The 21719-nt window shown below is 40.8% G+C and overlaps 1 protein-coding gene across 6 annotated transcripts in view; it reads right to left on the bottom strand.

Moving 5' to 3' along the window:
• ENOX1 (ecto-NOX disulfide-thiol exchanger 1) overlaps nt 1–21719 on the bottom strand; it is a 370436-nt gene that overhangs the window by 77355 nt on the left and 271362 nt on the right. For all 6 annotated transcript variants that reach the window (XM_052786075.1, XM_052786076.1, XM_052786074.1 and 3 more), the window contains one exon: nt 11811–12023. In XM_052786075.1, the coding sequence (XP_052642035.1) occupies nt 11811–12023 (213 nt within the window). The remainder of the gene's footprint in view (nt 1–11810; nt 12024–21719) is intronic.

A 21719-nucleotide genomic window follows, 5' to 3' on the forward strand; every position in this document is an offset into this window, starting at 1 on the left:
ATAAATGTAAAAACAACCATAAAAACTAGGGACAACAACAACAACAAAAATCCCTTAAATGATGCCTGCAGAAGTTGCATACAAGAATGGATTAAAGGGAAAACTAGAGTATCTCCAGGGCAAGAGAATATTTGATACAGGATATTTGAAGTTCATACTACCAGAGAAGAACAGAAATAAATGAGAACCAAAGTATAGCCTCATCTGTAGATTAAGAGGTGGAGAGAACACTTTTACCCTCCATTACATTTATCAAGCAGGCTATTTTAAATACATGATTGAGTGAAGGCTGAAATTTCTCCTTGGCTTCAGGAGACAAGAAGTACTCCATTTCGCCTTTGCTTATTACATTTATCACCTGCTATGCATACACGATTATTTTTAATTTCTTGTATGTAATAATAAAGAACACCAGCAACCAAATGTTTTATAATGCCTTACAATAAAAAAGAAACAAAATAGAAACTGAAATACAATGTGTTAAAATAAAAACAAAAGTCTTTGCTGGCAGATAAAAAAATCAGATCTCATGTAGAATTTCACTCCAGATTCCACCAATTAGGGATACAGAATGAAAAGGGCTTTGCACTAAATTACTGTAAGTGCAAGAGTAGAATATATGGCAATTTAGCTCAGAAAAATTCTGTAAGAATGCAACAGTTGACATGCAGGGTAAAAGAAAAATTCCACCCATAAAATTAGAGTGTAAAGGAAACTGTTACAGTAAATGTATAACATGCTTTTCAAATATAGATTCGCAGCACAGGGAGGATATAGAGTTGGCGTGGTTTGGGTCAGAAGCCTTGTTGCTGAATTCTGACTAAGCTGGAGTCTGCCAATCGATTTGGCTCCAAGCCCAGCAAACCAAGGAATTGCAGTAGTCAAGGCTAGATGCTGTAAGTGAAAGAATTAGAGTCCCCAGGTCAGTTTTGGATAGGAAAGAGAATATTTTTGGCAACAGTCCTGAAAGGCATTTGGTGACGTACTGAACAGAACTTACCATTGAGTCCAAGGCTAAAATTGCACATAAGCAAATGACACGTGACATCGATAAGAGAAATGGTTGGCAGATTGCAGAGTAATGAAAGAAACATATAATTTTTTAATTAATCTGGGCCAAACCCTCAGTCTTTTGGTTATGATACTGCTTACTTTCAGAAAAGAATTTGCCTTTCACGCATTTACAGCTGAAAACCTGCAGCCCCTCCCTGTTATCCAATTCACAGAGGGAGAAACAGATGTGATTGCCATTGACTGGCAGAGGAGGAAAATATAAAAGTTGGAAATATCCTGGAGAAGACTGCAGATAACGCACGAGATGGGTCCTAAAGTAAAGCATACTGGTGGTCATCAGCTGGGTATGTAAGCAAATGCCATTACAGATTTGTATAATGAAGACAGATTTTGACAGCTATGCAAAATGACTCATCTCCCACAAATAAATGGCATCCCTGTTTTGTTTTGGTTTTGGTTTTGTGGGGGTTTTGTGTTTGTGTTTGGGTTTTTTCTTTTTTAAAGAAAAAAAAACAACAGAAAAAATCCATAGGTATCAAAAAGAAGGTGAATCGTGGCTGCAACTCCATCAGAGAAGAGGAGGCTACTGTTTGATCTGCTTGCTGTCTGGGTGGCTGTAGGTTCCTTGAGACATAGTCTTAAGACATAGCATGATAAAAGAGAAAACCACAGGACTTCTCTATTATATCCCCAAATTCCAGCTTTTTGGCAGACCAAGACAATGGTGCCTCCAGCGATTTATCTCCCAAATCGTTGTGCTGTGTGGGAAGTCAGCTTGCAAGGCTGCCATTCCTCAACTTGCCCTACTGCCAACAGCTACATCTATACTAGCGACCAAAACCGGCCAGGGACCATACTCATTCCCTGAAACCAACTGGCACAACATGCTGAGGGTCCCTGCAGCAGCAAACCTTCTCTCTCCCCAAAAAGATGCTTTTCAGGGAAACCACCTGGCCTGCACCAAACTCTAAATTGTACCCACATTGTGTGGGAAAATGCTAGCCGGCCTGGAGCGACAACTTTCTTACAGTTGAACAGTATGGACAAGCCTGCCCTAGCTCAGCTTAATTTAATCCTATAGACAGAGTCAGTGGGGTCATCTTTTACTAGCAGTCTCACCTTTTCTGCTCTTGTCCTGATGCAGAGGTCTCGATGTGGCAGAGAGCCGTTACAAGGCTTACCAGAGGAAGAAGGATGTTTTCCTCTTCTGTCTACCCTGCCTCACCTATGTGAATACTGGAAGGAATGGGAAACAAGTCTAAGTGTCCTCTCCCTAAATTTCACTATATTATTTCTACATTTCCCTTTGACTAGGCTTACAGTGTTTGAGACCAGGAGGAGGTGTGCCTGGGTCGATGGTTGATCCCCCTTCCTCTTCCATCTGACTCAGACTCGTCCTAGCCAACGTGCTCGCATGGGTTATTAAGAGGCCGAGTAAATGTCAGTGGTCTACACCTGAGTGAGGCAGGAAGAAATATTTTTTCATAATACAATAAGCAGATTCTTCCACACAGATGAAGGACAAAAAAAATACTTATACCACAGCACAAATTATAATCCCTGGTTTTAGAAAAACATCAAAACTCAGTGTCAGCAGCTGTTGTCTTCCTTTCTTCTTCTTTCAGCTAAGAAACCCAGTGAGGAGGACTGAAAGGAGCATTACGGGGATACTGAAACCACCCCATTTCCAGGATTTATGCTGAAACCTGCACAGTAACTTGTCTGACGTATGTATATCAACAATTAATAGTTCTAGAAATGGAAGAACACTCCTTGTTAAACTTTGAAAGAAAAAAACATACACTCTGATTAATCAGAGCCCAGTTTGCCCTGCAAGGCATTGCTAGAAAATCTGTCTACAAAATAAGCTTTGAAAATCTTTTAGGTTGTGAAATGTGGTTTAATTTACAACAAAGAAACTGACAGCTTGGTGTAACAGCAAGTGCTGGCTCCATGCCATGTGATAAATCACTTGGACTCAACAAGACCACTTCACCTCCATGTCATTTCTCAACAAACAGGAACCTGACATCAGGCCAGCACAACACAGTAGGGCAGGTACAAATGTACAGTACCTGCTCTGTTAATGCCAACATCTTATATTACAGAACAGACTTTATGGACTTTGTGTTGACATCCAGAAAAAAACAAAAAACCCCCCCACATACACATACACCCCCACCCTACTAACTCAAAGAAAGATTAAATGAGTGATACCTTCTTCAGCAGCTTGACAAGATTATAAGCCATCCCCAATGCACTGCATTGAATTAGCTGTTCTCATTGTTATTTATGGTTAGGCAGACCTTTTCTTCAGTTCTCAGATTTAAAAATAGCAAAAGTAGGAACAACTATTTTTGGTAAGCCTGTCCAAAAAAAGAACCCCAAGGGAACGCTGAGATGAAGGAACATCATAAATGTGACTGAACTCTGGCAGGTCCCATTAAGTGAAGGGACTCTCTCTAAGTAATAATTGTCCAGGGATCTTGCAGATTAGAATGTTCCTCGGAGATCAGGAGGGCTATGTTTGTTTCGGGCATAATATGGTTTCTTTTGCTGAAATAGAATAGAGAGGTGAATGAGGAGGCTTCAACAGCCATAGCCTCTTCTGGCAATCAAAAAAAAAAAATCATCTCACACATCTTATGTGGGAACATTTACTTCTCCATTTGTTGCCATGCCTTATGTTCCCTTGCCTGCCATGACTTGTCCTCTTCTCTCTTTGTTTACTGCCTCCAGTTTCATTTTTCTTCTGCATTTTTGTTCCTGCACCCTGTGTGTGTCCATCTTGCCCTCCCACCCAGTCCATCCCTTTCCAAAACTCTTTTCCTGTCCCCATAACATCTCTGTCATCGTCACAAACTACACCACTTGGGACAAATCCAGTAATTCGACATGAACCAAGACTAGTCCCTATGGAAGGGAGTAAGTATTTCAACCAGTCATAGTTGCACAGGGTGATTCATATTCATATTCATATTTACAAGGTTTATTCATTCACTTATAAGCAGCCTGAACAGTTTTAGATGTGCAGGCCACACGATAAGCACAGCCAACTCAGAAAACCTTTTGGGTGAAACCTCCATCTTTTCTTCCTAGCTCCAGTGTCTTACTCTCATCCCTTATTGTTCATTTCCATACAACATTTACAGTTCAGTTCTGTGAAGCATCAGGCCCTTACCTCCACCTCTACTCAGCAAGGCAGCTCAAAACCAAGCACAGATTTCCATGTGATTCAAGCACATGCTTCTTTGCTTTGAACCTTGCTTCATCATCTAGGAGATCCTGCAGGATCCAGGCAAGTGGCGTGAGTTGTCAAAATGGGGCCTTAGACTGAAATCTCTTTGGAGGCAGTGCTTTTATTTTGCTATAAACCACCATGCATATTTAATAGCCTTCAAAAAAAAAGTCTTAAAAATAACAGGAGAAGAGCTTCTGTTGAAATTCTGGCCACGCTTAAATCGATACCAAGATTCCTATTGACTTTAGGTGGAGTGAAGGCTACAGACAATGGAAGGAATGAAGAAATTCAAAGAAAATGAAGCACAAAGGAATAAGCTATCTGAAACACTACAGGCTGCAACCACAAAGAGTTATACTGCCAGAAAGTGGGGAGGAATTATAAGAATGCAAGCTAAAATAGAAATGGAGTCTTTCATCTCTGCCACTGCCACAGACAGCATCCTGGATAGAAATGCTTTTAAGAACCTGTGTACATGAGATGGAAAATGGGAGGACAAGTAAAAAAGAATAGAGATACCCAGCTGAGCTTTACTGGACAAATTATCAGTAGAGAAGCAAGCAAAGAGCACACTGACTAAATGAGCTAATCAAAAGGGACTGGATGGATTGTGGAGGTTATTTTGTATTTAATTTTTTTTTTAGAAATACATCAAGGTAGAAAGTAATAGTGGCAACTAATGACATGAATGATTAATGTTTTTATTTGTATTATAGCGGCATTCTATGACACCAACTGCGATTTGGGCTGCACTGTAAAAACACATTATATGACTCAATCTCTTTCACAAAGAGCTTAATGATGACCTAAAAATTGCACATAAAGTAAGCTTATATTTTTGAATTAGTCACCGGCAAATGAAAGAAAGACTGCAAGACTGGACAATTAAAGAGCAGGAAAATCCTTTTAAATGCAGAGTAATTGAAAGAATACTCGGAAAGCTTGAAGGTATATAAAAAGTCTGACTGCTATGAGAATTTTAACCAGCATGCTTTCAATATCCGTAATGAAACTGGCTTCATTTTCAGTACTAAGAGAATAAACTAAAAAGTGAAGGACTATTGGGAAAAAGGACTGCAGTGTGGAATTTAAAGCAAATCAGATAAGCTGGTGATATTAGTAATCATCACCATCATATCAATGTAAATTCTACCTTTTCTAAAGTAAGAGAGCAACTTTTGAAGTGAACCTGTAATGAGAAAAACAAAACTGATCCAAATCCTTTTTTGAAGAAAGCTCAGAAAGGATTTTTAACTTTTTTTCTTCCTTTTTTTATATTAAAAATTCAGATTCTATCCGTGAAGACACTGATAATGTTAAAACAGATTAAATCATATCCAGAGAGATCAGAAAATGAAAATGAACAAACCTGAAGAGAGGAGACTTTTGTTCAATCTGTTGAGAATGCATTTCCCTTCAGAATTATTTAACTTCAATTTATTTTGGCGGGGTGGGGGAGGAGGGAAATTTATATCTGATACCTACCAGCTATTTGAAAAAAAGCCAGAGTACTCTAATACATGACTAAAGTCCTTCAGTAGGAATGGAGAGAAAACTCGAGGTGACAATCCTGACCTTCCCAAGGAGGGGCACATGACACACAGTCTTCTCCCCAAACCTTTGTTTCTTCTTAATGAACAGCCCTACTGAATCAGCTCCAAGATAAGCAAGTAAACTGCATAGTCTCATAATTCCAGGTTTCCTTGGTTTTAGGACTTCTTGAAAGATGAGTATCTCTTTGGGTTTTTTACATGCAATGGAAGAGCACAGGGAAGGAAACAAGCTTACTGGCAGCAGAAAGAAGTGGCAGGCACCCTGTATATTGAGCTGTGGAGTGAAAATTAGTTTCTCTCAATAGCAAGATAGGAAGAATATCTACACGATGACTGGAACCTGCCTATGCAGTTCAGGTCATGAGATCATTTTCAAAAAATCAAAGCAGGCAAGGGCAGGTAGAGTTGTCATAAAATTCTGACTGATGGTGCCGTGCACTTGCTTTAGATGGTGCCGAATACTCCGGTTGCTCCGGGTGCCTCCCCACTTCCCTCCCCACCCGTGTCAGCATAGTACTGTAGTGTACCTACACGGGAGCTGTTGGATTCAGAGCACCATAGCATATCGCTCTGATCACAGCTCCTTGCAAAGCTGGGATACCACTCACATACAGATGGCTTTTCCTCTGCCACTACCATGGCTTTCGTGGCAAAGGTACACCAGTGACATAATGAAAATTACTTTTTCTGACCCTCTCAGAAGTCCAGGCAAGGTAGCATCACTCAGATGCTGTCTCTTTCCTTCTTTGAAGGAATTAATAATGCCACTTTTATCCACAGATATGAATCCTTGTATTTTAAAACTTCATAAGTGGCCAAAACCTACAAGGTTTTGTAGGTTGACCACAATTAGAACTGTACCAAGAAAAAGATCCCAACATTTTCTTTTTAGATAGTGGAAAAATGTATTTTACAATTTACAAATACTCCAGCAGTACTACTGAAGATTGCATCCTGTCACTTATAAATTGCATTAAACTTTGTAACAGTTTTGCTTTTACTGCTTATTATGATGGCATGATTTTTAGTAGCTCAAACAGAAAAAAATGGTGTCAGTATGTAGCTTGTCCACAAGGTCCCCTGGAAATATCAGGATGGCCTACTGGTGTATACTGGCCCTGAATACTGAGTGCTGGGGACTGCTACACTGGATTGCCACTGGCTTGCCTAATGCCAACAGTAGGGCTGTCACTTAGCCGTTGTGAATGAAATTCAGGATGGCAACCTTTAAACATGTCTAAGTGATTTAGGGGGTCTACGTTCTGTTTTCAGAAATTGCTTACTGAGAATCAATGAGCTAATTACCACTTGCCAAGGTAGGGTGAGAACCTGCAGCATATCTCTTCTCCCTGATGCCAGCTAATGCACAAAGGGATCCCAGGGTCGCTGGGAACTGGCTTCCCTTTCCAGCAACCTCACGTCCAGCAGGAGGTAAGGACACATCTGTGATTAGTTACACTGGAATAAATGACTCTGCAGGTTTACACTCCAGCTTGCCCTGTAGGTTGAACCACACATCTATCCACACCTTCAGACCTGCATTTTGACACTCGGGCCTTTTACACAAGTTCTAAGACCCTGGTGATTATCTGTAATCAACTGTGGTGTCCTACATAGTACAGGGGAATGGCTTCACACTTGGGAATACCTATAGGGCCACCGCCTTACCTAGCTGCTATCCCCTAGACGGGGATGTGCCATAGATGCAACTGTTCTCTCTGTTCAGCGCGGTGTTACAGGAGGCAGGGAGACATCTCCCTCCAGCTGGCATCATTCTGGATCAGGTGCCTAAAAGCCATCTGTCAAACACCCTAAGGAAGGTCAATACCACCTTTCAGAGCACCAGACCTCACCATTTAGAGCACACTTGGAAGGAAGGATCCTTAAGTTCTTTTCCTTCCCTGGCATTCAGGGTATTTAAACTTATCTTTCCAAAAGATCATCCTGATCACTAGACACTGAAATTCCCTGAAGGTCAAGGAGAGAATGAAAGTGAAGGCCACCATGTGACAAGGAAGTAATCTGGCCGGGGGCTCCATGATAAAACCCACCCTCCCACTGTTCCCCCCCAGGTATGCAAGAGACTGATTCATAGACCCTGATGGGGACCTGGTGCCTAAGTCCCTTGAAGACTCATCTGTTAGTAAAATTGACAAAAATGACCAAATACCTGAGTGTCATAAACTGCTCAGTACCCAGCCATGGGGCACTTCTGTTCATTACACTGTTTATCTATCTACTTGCATACTGGAGCACTTCCACTCCCTTGTGTGTCTGACTCTTGAGATGTCAAATTAATTTTTGAATATGGGATTTTGGATCTTCACTCACCTGTAGGTACATTTGAAAATATTGTCAAGGGAGAATGCACTAAATAGTCTGAAACCTCAATAGGAGGTAGATGAAGTTTACAGTGCATGGAGGAGAAAGTCAGAGGAGAGAATTGCAGCTTTGGTGTAGTCTGAAAAACATCCCAATGCGGATGTCTCTAGGGCTTCCATTTTTGTTAAACATGAGGATCAACATCTATAAGCCTTAGGCTGAAAAGGTGGTTTGGGAGGAAATGAAACGGAGATGCGTGGAAAGTCAGGGAGCGGTGTCACATGTAACTGTGCTGTGGGAGCAGAGTGGAGGAATTTAGAAATCAAACCGCAAAGACAGAACTATTCAAAATCCTGGAAAACAGTCCATATTTTAAGCAGAGATTCAAATCTAGAAAAACTAAGTAATTTAATAAAAAAGAAGGAAACGGACATTTTTCTCTCTTTATCCCTTAAATAACTGAAGCAGCACCATAACAAGGCTAAGACTCCCTGTAGAACTTAAATCAGGGGCTGTAAATTGGTGACGTGACAGCAGTAATACACTTTATTTCACAGATTATCCTGGCACAAGTATCTCGGTCAGGTAATTAATTCACGTGCTGAACACTTGACCCAAATTTTTAGGGGTAATCCACTTGGTAATCTTCTAAATACCTCCAGGCAGAAATTTGTAGCAGGGATTTCAATATCTCTACTTCTTTAGTAGTTGGGCCATAAGCTGAAATGTTCTGGCCACACTAATCCTCATTAATAAGAAAGTATTTTGTACTGAGATGCACATAGACAGTGCGTGTGTTCCAGGTGAGTGCACTTGAAGCCCATTTTCTTAACACATTTCTTCTTCACTCCCCATAACATTCACTGCTACAATGCTGGCATTTCTATCTAACTCCAGGTTCTTCCCTTACGCTACGTCCTTCTGTATCAAGACTACACACAGTAAGTCGGATTAATCTGCTCTGAACAAGGCATGTAAAAAGTTGGACATCTGGTTCTGAGCTAGGCCCCCTGCAAATCCTCTATGGGCAGCAGAGAAAAAATGGCACCTCCAAGGGATGATTCATCTCACTGGAAGAGCACCATGAGGTTGGGCTGATGACTCATTCCCTGAAGATGCTTATTTTTCCCTGCAGACTGCAAAGAAAGCCCAGAATGGTCAGCTCGGAGTTGGACATCTTGACCTAATTCATGACAGAGGAATGCCACATAGTATTTTAAAAATACTGTAATATTTATGTCAAATGGCCACAGAGCTGCAGCATTACACTAGACTTTTGGATCCTTACTGCAGAACAGCAGGTATTTTTTTGCCACTCTGCAGAATTTAATAGACCACACACAACTATTTTGGACATCTACTATTTTCAAATTCTTCTTCATAAAGCAAGTGACATATTGTAACCAATTATACAGGGCTGTGGGAAAACAATGGAAAAGGACACATGAAAAACATTCCTCGGTTCAATTCAAATACAGGAAAATTCTTGAAAAAGGGAAGCTCATTTCTCAGTCTCCATGTTTAGCAATCTTAGGCATATACAGGTGTAAAGCAAAAACATCATCCGTTTGTGGCAAGTTTGCAGACAATTTTAATAAAACACATTAATGCTAATAATGGCTGATGTTTATGATGTTTATAAAATAACCAATGTGGAGCATCTGGAAAGCTCGTAAAATTTGTTCTTATAAAATCCACAGAGTGTAACACCTTTCCCTGAGCCTGTTTTTTTGCTGACCTTGTCCTTCTAGGCTGGATCTGTCAGAAACTCTCTCATTCCAGGCATTGCTGTGACTGTGGCACTCTGAAACTCATGTTTTCAAGCCAGACCTATTTCTGTTTTGTAAGTTCAGCATTCAGCACATTACAGGAACAAACCAGATAGCCAAAACTGCAAGTTTCCACCTGAAATTACAGGGATCTCTATTTCCAAGTGACAGATGTTCTACAACAGTTGGTGACAAACGGGCTAATTTAGACTGATTTAACTAAAGTTCAGCCTGCTGACAATGGGGGATTTTTTTTTTTTAATGCAGCTGAAGAAGGCATTTTCGAATGCTAGGGCTGGCTGTTGGACACAAAACTACAGAGGTCTTGGTGTGAACTGAACAGCATGGTCATGCGTGGTGCCTGCATCTCTGCTCCTTGCACTGCCTTTAAATGCTGAGATGGAAGATGACATCATTGCCTAGCAAATTACCAAGGGAATTAGCTAGTCTTTAAAATTTACTCACTGAACGTATGTCCTCAGAAATCAAATGGCTTTGGCCCAGAATCTTTCTTTTAAATTCAGGCATCTAAGCTCTTAAATTACAAGAACATGTGCCCTGGGGTGAATTGGTCTTCTGAGATGCTGAGCTCTCCATCACATATGCAAGAAGCTTCCAGGGGCTGCTCTCTTAACCCAGGCAAGTCCATCCAAGCTTCTGCCTTCAGCCCTAACTTCTGAAGGATGACCACTGAGGGACCAGAAAAATATTGCAGAAAAGCCTTTAGGGCTTTTTTTTTTTTTTATGTAAAGATTCAGGGTGTGATTCAGAAATTACAGTGTAACAAAGGCATTGTTCTGCATCTGGTAAATTGTCTTGGTTTTTGTTTTTAACTTGCATATGACAGCTGGCTTCAGGCTCCACCCTTCTGAGTATCATAAAGCTTCTTGCTTGAGCAGCCATGAGTAGACATGTTAAAAACCAGCAACAATGAAATTAGTTTTCTTTCTCCTTTCTTCTCGTCTTCTCTTTTTTTTCTTTTTTTTCTTTTTTCTTTTTTCTTTTTTCCTTTTTCTTTCTCTTCTCTTCTCTTTTCTCTCTTCTCTCTTCTCTTCTCTTCTCTTCTCTTCTCTTCTCTTCTCTTCTCTTCTCTTCTCTTCTCCTCTCTTCTCCTCTCTCCTCTTCTCTCCTCTTCTCTCCTCTTCTCTCCTCTTTCTCTCCTCTTTCTCTCCTCTCCTCTCCCTTCTTTTCTTCTTTCTCTTCTCCTCTCTTCTCCTCCTTCCTTTTGAAGAACAATTCTAGTCAAGTATCCCGATTATTGTTTTATGAGGGAACCTCATTAAGGTAACTTCATTGATTATATATCTGTACTAAGGAAATAGCTGCCAGCACTAAATATTTAAGGCAGTTTATCTGCCAAATTAATACTGGCATTGTATCAGCCAAGCAGTCCCGATGCCAGCAGCAGTACAGCGTATTCTTCTACTGTAGGGGTGCCCTGTACGCTGTGAATATATCCCTAAAAGTTGCTGAATCCTACTTCCTTTTACCTAAACCCAGGCTATAAATATAACCTAATTGTCCTCTATTCTGTAATTGGCCTAGTTAACTGGCTGCAACGCACAGGCATATCACTTCTCTCCACAAAAGCATGATCTTTGCTGAGAGCAGGGAGGCTTCTGTCTGGTCCGTTCCTGAAGCGTTATGTCTATGCAGCAGTAGACATTATGCATAGAGCACATCTTTGTCTATTAATAAATAAACTACTGAAACTTTGCTCACCTTGAGAAATAAGCCCTTAGGAATGGTCCTTGTTCCTCCAAATTGCCATAGAGTATGGAATAGGATATGAAGTAGAATATGACTGCATTGCAACTACTTACCCCCAAACAAACAAACAAAATGATAAAAAACCACTACCACCACCACCACCATCACTACAACAAGACTGGACAAAAAGGAGTTACTTACATTGAGTGAGGATCCCCGTTAAGGCATTTTTGAAACTCTCCTTGGCTTGCTCCATTTCTTGCTCATGAGCGGCCTTTTCGTTCATGAGACGGCGGACGTGGCTGTTGGCCGACTGCACCATCGAATAAAACTGGTTTGCAGAGCGACGATTCACCTCACCTCGCTCAATCCAGGTAAGCAGCACTGTGATGGCCTCTGAAAACTTGCTATCATCTAGAACAATCAAAGCACAGATTTTAAATTGCAGGCATAAATATCCTGCCGAGAAGACATTTTCTGCTCCGTGTCACATTAAAATCACCATAAATCCTGCTTGTAGTATATCATTTCAGGCAACTTTTGGGTCCTTTGTTCTATCAGATGTAGGAAGCCAATACTGCCACATGAAGCTACATAAATCTTCCTTCAAGACTTGTCTTCTGCTTATTTTAATAGTTTTCTCACAACAAAAAAGCACACACACACACACCCCCCTTCCCTGTGGCCTGACTCCTTGCTTTCACAACGTCTCCCTTAAGCCGTTGAGTGACATGGAATGACCTTAGAGCGGGAGTGAGGAGACCTCTGTGTTACTGGACCCACTGAGGAAATGAACGTCTCCGTGTTAATCTGCTGGGCTGAAAACTCAGTCCTGGAGCTTGGGCTCAGCCGTACTTTTGTCAACAGATTTCGCTAACATCACATTCTTAATTAATGAACAATGACGAGGCCGAACAATTCCTCCTCAAAGCACTGATTAATTACAAGGAACTGCTTTGAACAGATGATGTGTCTGTATTTGTTTTGTATTATTTGTCTGTGTTTTGTTTTACTTTATTTTTTTTTAAGGGGTTCCAGACGAATCCAGGCAAACACCTGGATTACAGCTTTATGTTTACCATTCAGGTAACTAAAGTTATATTTCTCTGCAGAATGATCGCCAAAACTGGTGGCTAGATTTTGTGCACTCCCTCCCCAAGTAATCTTCTTTCCTCTGACAATGCTCTCAGCTTCCTCAGAAGACTCTTAGCGCAGCACCCATTACACTTCTGGCTTCATCAGGATTAAGAGGACACATTTCTTTTTAAGTCCTTTTAGGCTGAACTGCAAGAAAATGTTATTACAACAAAGTGTCTTCCTGTGGAATCATTTTTGTGCAATTCGATCTCATTTTTTCCCCGGGATTTTATTCTATGAAACTTTCGTTTCCCAGCAAATCATTTTAAACATCTCATCTAGTCCTTGTTGGCTAGATTTCATTATATATATGTTTTAGATGGTAGGTATACCTTTCTACAGGAGAAGGTATACAGTTATGGTGGGGAGTAGTGCAGTTATAACCAAAAGATGCTTAAAATGAAAATTGGAAAATATTAAACCCAACCAACTGTGTTACAGGATACAGAAATGTGGGACATCATTTGTAAGACTCTGCTTTCCATGTACAAAGTATAATGAAATACTAATTCTTAAGTGATGATTTGGGCTTTTATTCTGAACCAGTAATCACTTCCCTAAAAGGCGAGGAGCCTAAAGTACAGAAAGGACTAGCGACATGCTCTGCACCCACAGTCCGCGAAGAATAAATTTTACATTGCCTGATCTTTAGCATCTTATTAACTGAAATGTGCTTTCAACTACAGCAATAGGACTTGCTCATCACAGCTGGATAGGCATGTTCACCCAAGATCCCTGAAAAAATTTGCAAAATAAGAGCATAACAACACTCTCCCTTTGTATGATGATGTATCTGTTGTGACTTTACATTAACATGTGATTCATCATCATCATTCATTAAGTAATTGTCTCCGGGGAGGAAGAGTCAGATGGGCATCTTTTCTTTCCATATTGTGCCCCTTGGATTAGACTCCACTTCCAAGCTTTCCTGGATATGTGTGTGGCAGGTATGTATTAAGTGGCTCTGATGAGTGAGGTCGGCTGAATATGGGCCTCAGAAAAGCCAAATGTAAACAAGACTCATGCAAAGCCTCTTCATTGCAAGAAAACACTAGGATAAGGCTCTCCAAACGGCTTGGGCAAAATCTTCAGCTTGCTGAAATGCATGGGAGCTGGATGTCACGGATCCAATACAGCCAAGAACTCATCCCTGGAACATAATGTTTATTATAATTACAGTAGTCAATAAGAATAACCTGTAATGGCTTCTGGCAATGTTAGCATGCAATTTCCAACAGTCTGTACAGTCAGGTCACCCTGCGGATGGCACTAGCCTGTTAACACCAAGGATGCGGCTGATTGTGAGTAGAGAGTAACTACAGCTGAATGTTCCTCTTTTCTCCATGTAGACATCATTATCTATATCGTCACATATAATTTATCACCCAACACTGAAGCACCATTTAGAGTAAATTATCCCATTCAATCTAGGTCAAGACACGAACAGCAAAGTTGGGAGAGATGATACGCAGAAGTACCTCTGAAGAGGTACACCGTGACCTGTGAAGAAACAGTGTGCAGAACCCAGCAAAAATTTTTCACAGAGATGCATGAGGAAAATCAGTTGCACAGAAACATTCTCCCTTTTTCTTGCTTTAATCTCTCCTCAGTACATGTCTGTGTGTTTTTTTGCTATAGAGTCTATATGAAATTAAAACACCTCTGCCCTTGTTTTATTTTTATTGGGCACAGTTGGTGTCTGTAAGGGATGTTCATAAACATACCATCCTTCTGCCACATAGATTCAACCATTTAAAAGGACATGCTGAAAACCTGTTTTCAACATACTATACTTCCAGGGAGCTGCAGAGGTCTGTGGGCCTGTTATAGTTAATTCATGGCTCTGCACTAGCAGGAAAAAATCCTTTCATTGGTAAACATCAGCATCTTCATTGATTACATAATTAGAAGATACATTTAAAAATGCTAGAGGGTAATATATGCACAATAGGAGCACATTAATTAATAAAATCTTTTCTCTACAGTTTTAAAATTTCCTTATTTCACCTTCATCTCTAACTTTTATATTCTTGAGTTGACTACTCAGTGACTGGCGTAAGGTAACTCACCGTGAATTAATTTTCTTCATCCAGAATGCAGTGACTCTTCCTGAGCAATCAGAGGTTCACTTAGAAAATCAGATTTTTATACCAGATTGTTCATTTATTTTTTATTTAGTAGATAAATAGTAGAAGAAATGCAGCAATGGAATCTAATTTAAGCAGAGCATGAACTGCCTTATGATTGCAGCCATTCATTAAAAAAATAAAACAAAACTCCTAATTCTGTTCAAAATTATTCCCTTGCGGTAGGATGCACATAAATATACACTGTTTAAAAACATACTCTTAAAATAAATTCCTTTATATAAGACATGCTCCCATATGTAATTGTTCTTTTAAAACGAGCGCACGGCAAATTATTTCTCGCACTTAAAGCTTTTTTTCTACTCCAAGTTACAGCATGTTTTAAGCAAATAAAGTAGGATTCATCTCCTTTATGTCAACATTGGATTTAGTAACTCCAGGGTCCTGGTACAGGCAATGGAAAGAGATGGACACTTATCGGATGAATTCATCAGTCCCGTTTTAGGTCCCTATTTGAGGGCGAGGTGAACTGTGCCCCAGAAGTGCCCGCTTCCCTCAACCGGCTGTGAAGGGAGCCTGGGGTGACCCTTGCTCATGTACAGACATCTCTGCAACAGATATCTACATTTGGTCAGAGTAATCCCAACCGTTACACAAGTGCACCACTTACAGAACACCTACTCAGCATTTGTGTACCTGTGTTGGGTTTTCAGTCATACCGCAAGCTGCGATGCACGCTATGTCGTTTTAATATTACCCGTCTATTGAGGATGGTTTGCTGGGTGTCTGTCAATAGAGATTTCCAGGTGATGCTAGACTCAATCACAGGCCGCTAGAGATAAGATATTTCAAATTCCTTTTATAACTGAAGATATTTGGCACTTAAATCCTAGCTCACAACTTAGATGAAATGGAATATAAAGAAAAGAAAATGCATCCCTAGAGCTGCAGGGAAATTGTCAATGGGGATATTTCTATGAAAAAAAAAGAATAATTGTTGACAAATGTTTTGCATTTTTCTGCTTGTAATTTGACTACCTCTAAGCAACCCCAACTGGAATAAACTTTTTAATAGAAAAAGCTATGACAAGAACTGCTACAAAATGGTATACTGGGAAAAAGTGTTGGAAACAGAGATTTTACTTTCCGCTTAGGGAGTTTCCCTGGCATAACACAGGACAGAATTCAGCTCAATCTGAAAAGTTGTGACTATTTATCTTTCAGTGTTAAGCACCTCCATAAGGTGCTTTCACAACTTGGGTGACGGTGCCTAAGGCCTTAGGCATTAGAAGGGAGATAGACTAATCCATCACGCCGAAGCCAGGTGGGTGTCAGTCTCTTCTCCCAAGTAACAAGCGGTAAGACAAGGGAATGGCCTCAAGTTGCGCCAGGGGAGGTTTAGATTGGATATTAGGAAAAACTTATTCACCGAAAGGGTTGTCAGGCATTGGAACAGGCTGCCCAGGGAAGTGGTGGAGTAACCATCCCTGGAGGTGTTTAAAAGACATGTAGACATGGCGCTTAGGGACATGGTTTAGTGGTGGACTTGGCGGTGTTAGGTTAACAGTTGAACTCGGTGATCTTAAAGGTCTTTCCCAACCTAAACAATTCTATGATTCAAACAGTCTTATTACTATCATATTTACATTTATAGATGTATTGCAAATATAGCTAACTTTATATTTCTGTATTTCGAGAATGACGTTGTGTGCTGGACTTCTAGCTAGGACAAGATCAAACACTGGGCTACAGTTGCTTTTAGCCTTATTAGTGTCTTCCCAACCCTGGGCTTTCTCAAAGGTTTGAAAAGTATCTGAGATGATTCACACAACACTTGGAGCCTGTCTAAATCACAGCAATCCTCCTGTGTTGTCCTATGGGCCCTGGTGGTGTCCAGAGTCAGCACGTACTATCTCTTGTCCCTGATCTTGCTCCCCTAATGCAATCTCCTAGGCTTGCAAGGAGATGCTGAAAAGACAGAGCTGTTGTTTTTTATCCTAACGACTACACCTAGAAAGCTCCTGTGCTGGCTGCATATGTTTTGGGTTGCATTAATGATCTCATTTTTCTCTGGCCCTTCTGTAAGATGGGAAGGGGCAGGTGTGCCCTTATGTTAAGCTCTGCCCTGACCAGTAGAAATCCAGTTAACAAACATCCCTTGAAGGCATTCTTTTGAGCACTGAGGATGACTGTGCTACAGAGCATGTAGAGAGGGACGAGAGTCCTGGGATACAGCCCATCTCTTTGCCTCTGACTGACAGCCTGTCCTCTGCCAGCTGTAGCTGTGCCATAGGAAGATGCTGTGTCCCCTGCCTCATCCCCACCAGCTCAGCACTACCCCTTTGCTCACGGTTACACTGCCCTCAGGTCTGCCTGGAGCTGCTCGGATGATCCCACTCCAGTTCCAGTTTGTCAAACTGGGCCCAGTCCTGTTATTACAGGAAAGCGGAAGAGGCCAGTTCAGGATGCAGACGTCTTCACTCCGTATAACTGCAGCCAGGGGAGGATGTATGGCCAAGGTTACTGTTAATCTGACTTCTGATTTGATAATTTATCAGACTATAACTAAGATTTCTAAACTGCAAACACTGAATTCAATACGAAGAAAAATAATACACCACAGCGGGTGACTGCTGTGGGTGAATCAGGTCAGGGAAAAAGTTTACTAACCTCTCTCATCAGCAGGTTCAGCCCAGCTCCCCTGTGTATCGGGAAAAATTTGCACATGCCACTTTTGGTGTCACAATGACAACCTATTTTTCTCTTGGCTTAAGAGCTTCTCCTGCACAGAGTGCCTGCCACTGACCTAGAAACACAACTCTTCAGTCTACTACCCTCACCTTCTTTTTCCCTGCTCAAATACCTTATATAATTGTGCCATGCAACACACACATCACTCTGGTGCTTTTGGGATTAATAACAGTTTTAACCCAGTGGCAGTGCATAATAAGTGAGAATCAAGGAATACAAATTCTTACTGCCAAAGGGTTCTTTTAGAGAATGATTAATATCCACCTTACTATTTCTTAAATAGCCTTAACTGTATGCTATAACCAAGAAACTTTTCAAGTTATGTAATAAATGACTAGCTGAAACTGGATTTGATAAAAATATGCATATACATTTACTAAAAGGTATCTTAAAAGGTACTCTCTCCCCCCATGTATCATCAAACTCTTTCATCCAAATTAAATCACACAAGATTCTTCCAGAGGTGGGTGTTACATGTGAGACACAGAAATCCATTATCTTATCCTGCTGATGCCATTATTTCCAATAAAAAGTAATTACGAGGGTATTGAGTTTCCTCCCTATTTCTCAAAATCACACCACAAACTTTCAGATCGGTGAGCTGCGATTTCCCAGTTCATGGTAATTAACTTGAGTCATTTTGCCGTGCGGTACATTTAATCAAGTGGGTTTATATTAAAACCTTAAAATTTGCATTGATACAATACAGATTAGGTGAGGGAGGACACTTTTAGCAATAACACTTAACAGTGAGCGTACTTCTTGCTGGCTGTCGGAGGGAGGTGCCCAGGGAATGGGGTTACCGGGCTGCCGGTAGCTGAACCCACCTTACGCTCTTCTGGCAGCAGACAAAAGTGCCCTAGCACCGTGCCTGCTCACAGCCCCTCTGCAAGGCTCTCGGAGCCAGATGTATTGTGTCACAGCAGATGTCAGCAGCATATGGAAGAAGGAAGGAGAAAATGATGATCTAAAAATGGGAAGGGTGAGCGAACAGATTTGACGCTAAAGCATCGAAACAGGTCTGTGGTAGAGCTCTGTCCTGATATACTACTAATAAAAAAAGATTCTGCTAAAAAAAAAAGGTCTGGAGTCTTTCAGCAGCAATTAAACCTGGGACTCACTGGATTTGTTCAGAGGATCTCAGCTTTGCCTCCCCTTCTGACGTAGCCCTGCACTGAGTTCGATCCTTTCTGTGTGAGACTTGCCTCTCCGGATAACCGCACCACTTCTGCAGCGCTCCACAAGCCTGGCTCTCAAGTGCAGAGTGATAATGAAAGCAGCGTGGTTTTCTTCTCAGTGAAATATCCTATTTCCCAAGCAATTAAATGTTGTTTATATTTCAAACGATGTGCAAGGGTTGAGATCGTCAGGCTTGATGTTACCTGAATCTTGCACAAGATGCATCCCCGGTTAGTTCATTCTACTGTAACTGCCATCTATTTATTTAAATTTCCAATCTGTTCTCTCTTCAGGGGATAATACAGTGCCTGGCAAAAAAGCAGTTTCTCAATTTTTCAAATTATATTTTTTAAAATGGAAAACCACATGAACAACTTCCCTGTGCTCAGAAAGAAACACTGTATTTAAAAGGGAGGCAAATTCCAGGGTATTGTACAAAACTTGCAGATATTATGTCTCCTTTGCTCAAAATATTTAAAAAACAGATATTCAGATATAAAGAGATGTCTTTGTTAGATGGTGGAACTATTTAGCTACCTGCAGCAAATAAGACAGATGTAGTATTTTAAAGGAGCTTCTGTGCAAGAAGTGATTTCTGAAGATGATACCATTAGGTACAGATATGCTTGAATTAAGAAAACCATGATGTTTGAAATTCTGCTTTGAAACGCAAATGTCATAAGCACACAGATTAAAATGTGTTGTTCCAACGCATCTGACAGAGCAGTGTTCCACTTAAGGATAAAAGGTTCAGCCTATCTCCAGTTGTGTGATGTTCTGGGCACCACGTTACTCAACTGCTTATAAAGCACCCAGGAAAACAGATGTCAGAGTATGCAAATTTGATCCTAAATATCTACCGACACATCTCACTGTGCAGTAATAACGCATCTGATTTAATACTGAGGAATTAAAATCTCAGAGACACACAGCAAACAAAATGCTGCAATGAACTGGAAGATAAGAAGCTCAGGTTTTTGTAATGTAATAGTAGAAGACATGATATTCTGCTGGTTTTGTCAGAGCAAGAACTCAGGGTCCATTCTCAAAGGCTATTTAAGGAGGCAATTCACATTTACACTTTACTGTAAAAGACCCTGGTTTCCCAGAATTCACATCTATGAATTTATTGAGATATTTCCTCAAGGAAACACAGATTTTTACTTAAGGCAGGAGGATGTCGGAAAGGAGGCCAGAGGTTTCATTCACCTGAGTTATGCTTAGCTGTTATCTTATTCCATGGCAATCAGGCAATGGTTTGATGAAACTATTTGCAATGTCGTGACAAATTTTGGAATATTTGGATCAAAAAGTAGATTTGAAGAGTACCTTTTGAAAAAGTGAAATTTTACTTTACCATTTTTAAACAAATGGTGCTTATTTTTTATTTTGCTTTTCCCTCCAAATCCAGGTTAGTGATTTGGAAGGTCAAAAAAAACCCCAAACAAAAATAACTTGTCATGCAAAATTAAATAGCGGTTTTATTTTCCCAACCAGCTTGCAAACCTAAAATGTGTGGTACGAACCTAAAGCTGATCAGTATAGCCCTGGTATAAGAAGGAGCTCGTGTTTTTTCCCACATTACCCATTGAGTTTGAATGCTGAAGCTCATTTCATTCTGATAATCCAGGCTCAGGTCTCTCCTGCCTTCTATGTGCTGGACTCATGAAGAGTGGGACGCTCTCAGGGGAGTGCATGGAAGTGCATGAAACAAATTTAAATCAAATGTTTTGTGACAAGTCATCTTTCCAATGCAGGAAATCTCCTCTTTTGTGAACCATCATCTCCTTGGCTTCTCCTTTTGGCTCCGGCTGTGACCAGCAGAGAACATCACTAGCAAATGATCAATGCAGAGCAGCTCAAAAATGTTTAACCAATGAGAGTCAGTAGTGTAGGCCAATAAATTTTTAGAGCTACAGGCTCAAATCCATGAGACCTACACCTAAGATACTGGCAATATGTCACTGCCACATAGTGAAAAGTGGCACTAAATGCACAATACGTGGATAGGGAGAGGAAAAACATCACAGGCACTTAGAGAAAAGAAAAGTGAATACCCTCTTGGCTAACAACATGAAAGGCACAGGAAAAAACGTCCACACTGCCAACAAGGAAAAAGTTATGAAGGATTTCATTTGCACGACCCTGAAGACCTTAATGAAGAAAAGAAAAAGGAAAAAGGAAAAGGGGAAAAAGGAAAGGGGAAAAAAAGGAAAGGGAAAGGGAAAGGGAAAGGGAAAGGGAAGGGAAAGGAAAGGGAAGGGGAAAGGGAAAGGGAAAAGGAAAGGGAAAGGGAAAGGGAAAGGGAAAGGGAAGGGAAAGGAAAGGGAAGGGGAAAGGGAAAGGGAAAGGGAAAGGGAAAGGAAAAAGGAAAGGGAATGGAAAAGGAAAAAAGGAAAAGGAAGAGGAAGAGGAAGAGGAAAAGGAAGAGGAAGAGGAAGAGGAAAAGGAAGATACCCATAAAACAGCACTCTCTGCCACAGTCTAAAATGGAAAGTGGAGGAGAATTGCACTGGTCCACAGTTTGATGGGTTTCCCTTATTTCTGCATAAATCAAGCATTCAAACCAAGTTCTTTGCAGATATGAAGGGATTTGGGATAGTCCACAGGGAGTAGGGAATGGAGAGCAAGTCATAAACCCTCATGCTTTTGCAGGTATGCAAGGCTTCATATGCAGTGAGTTCCCAGCGCCAGTCAACAGGCAGCACATTTTGAGAAACCAGTTCTTTTTTCCTATGAAGCACCATACCAGTAGAGAATACCTGGCCGAAATTTTATAATGAACTTTTGTTTCCAGTTGGCATAAAAGATCCTCTATACTCTCTCCTCCACGCTCCTCTACGGCAGTTACTGCTGTACCAGGTGACTTCGGCACATGAGAGGAATAGGAATATGCTGACAACACTGGGGCGAGAGTTGCCAGCCAAGTCTGGTACACAAAACCAATGATTTCTTT

This window comes from Harpia harpyja, chromosome 4 (genome assembly GCF_026419915.1).
Source record: "Harpia harpyja isolate bHarHar1 chromosome 4, bHarHar1 primary haplotype, whole genome shotgun sequence".
Taxonomy (NCBI): domain Eukaryota; kingdom Metazoa; phylum Chordata; class Aves; order Accipitriformes; family Accipitridae; genus Harpia; species Harpia harpyja.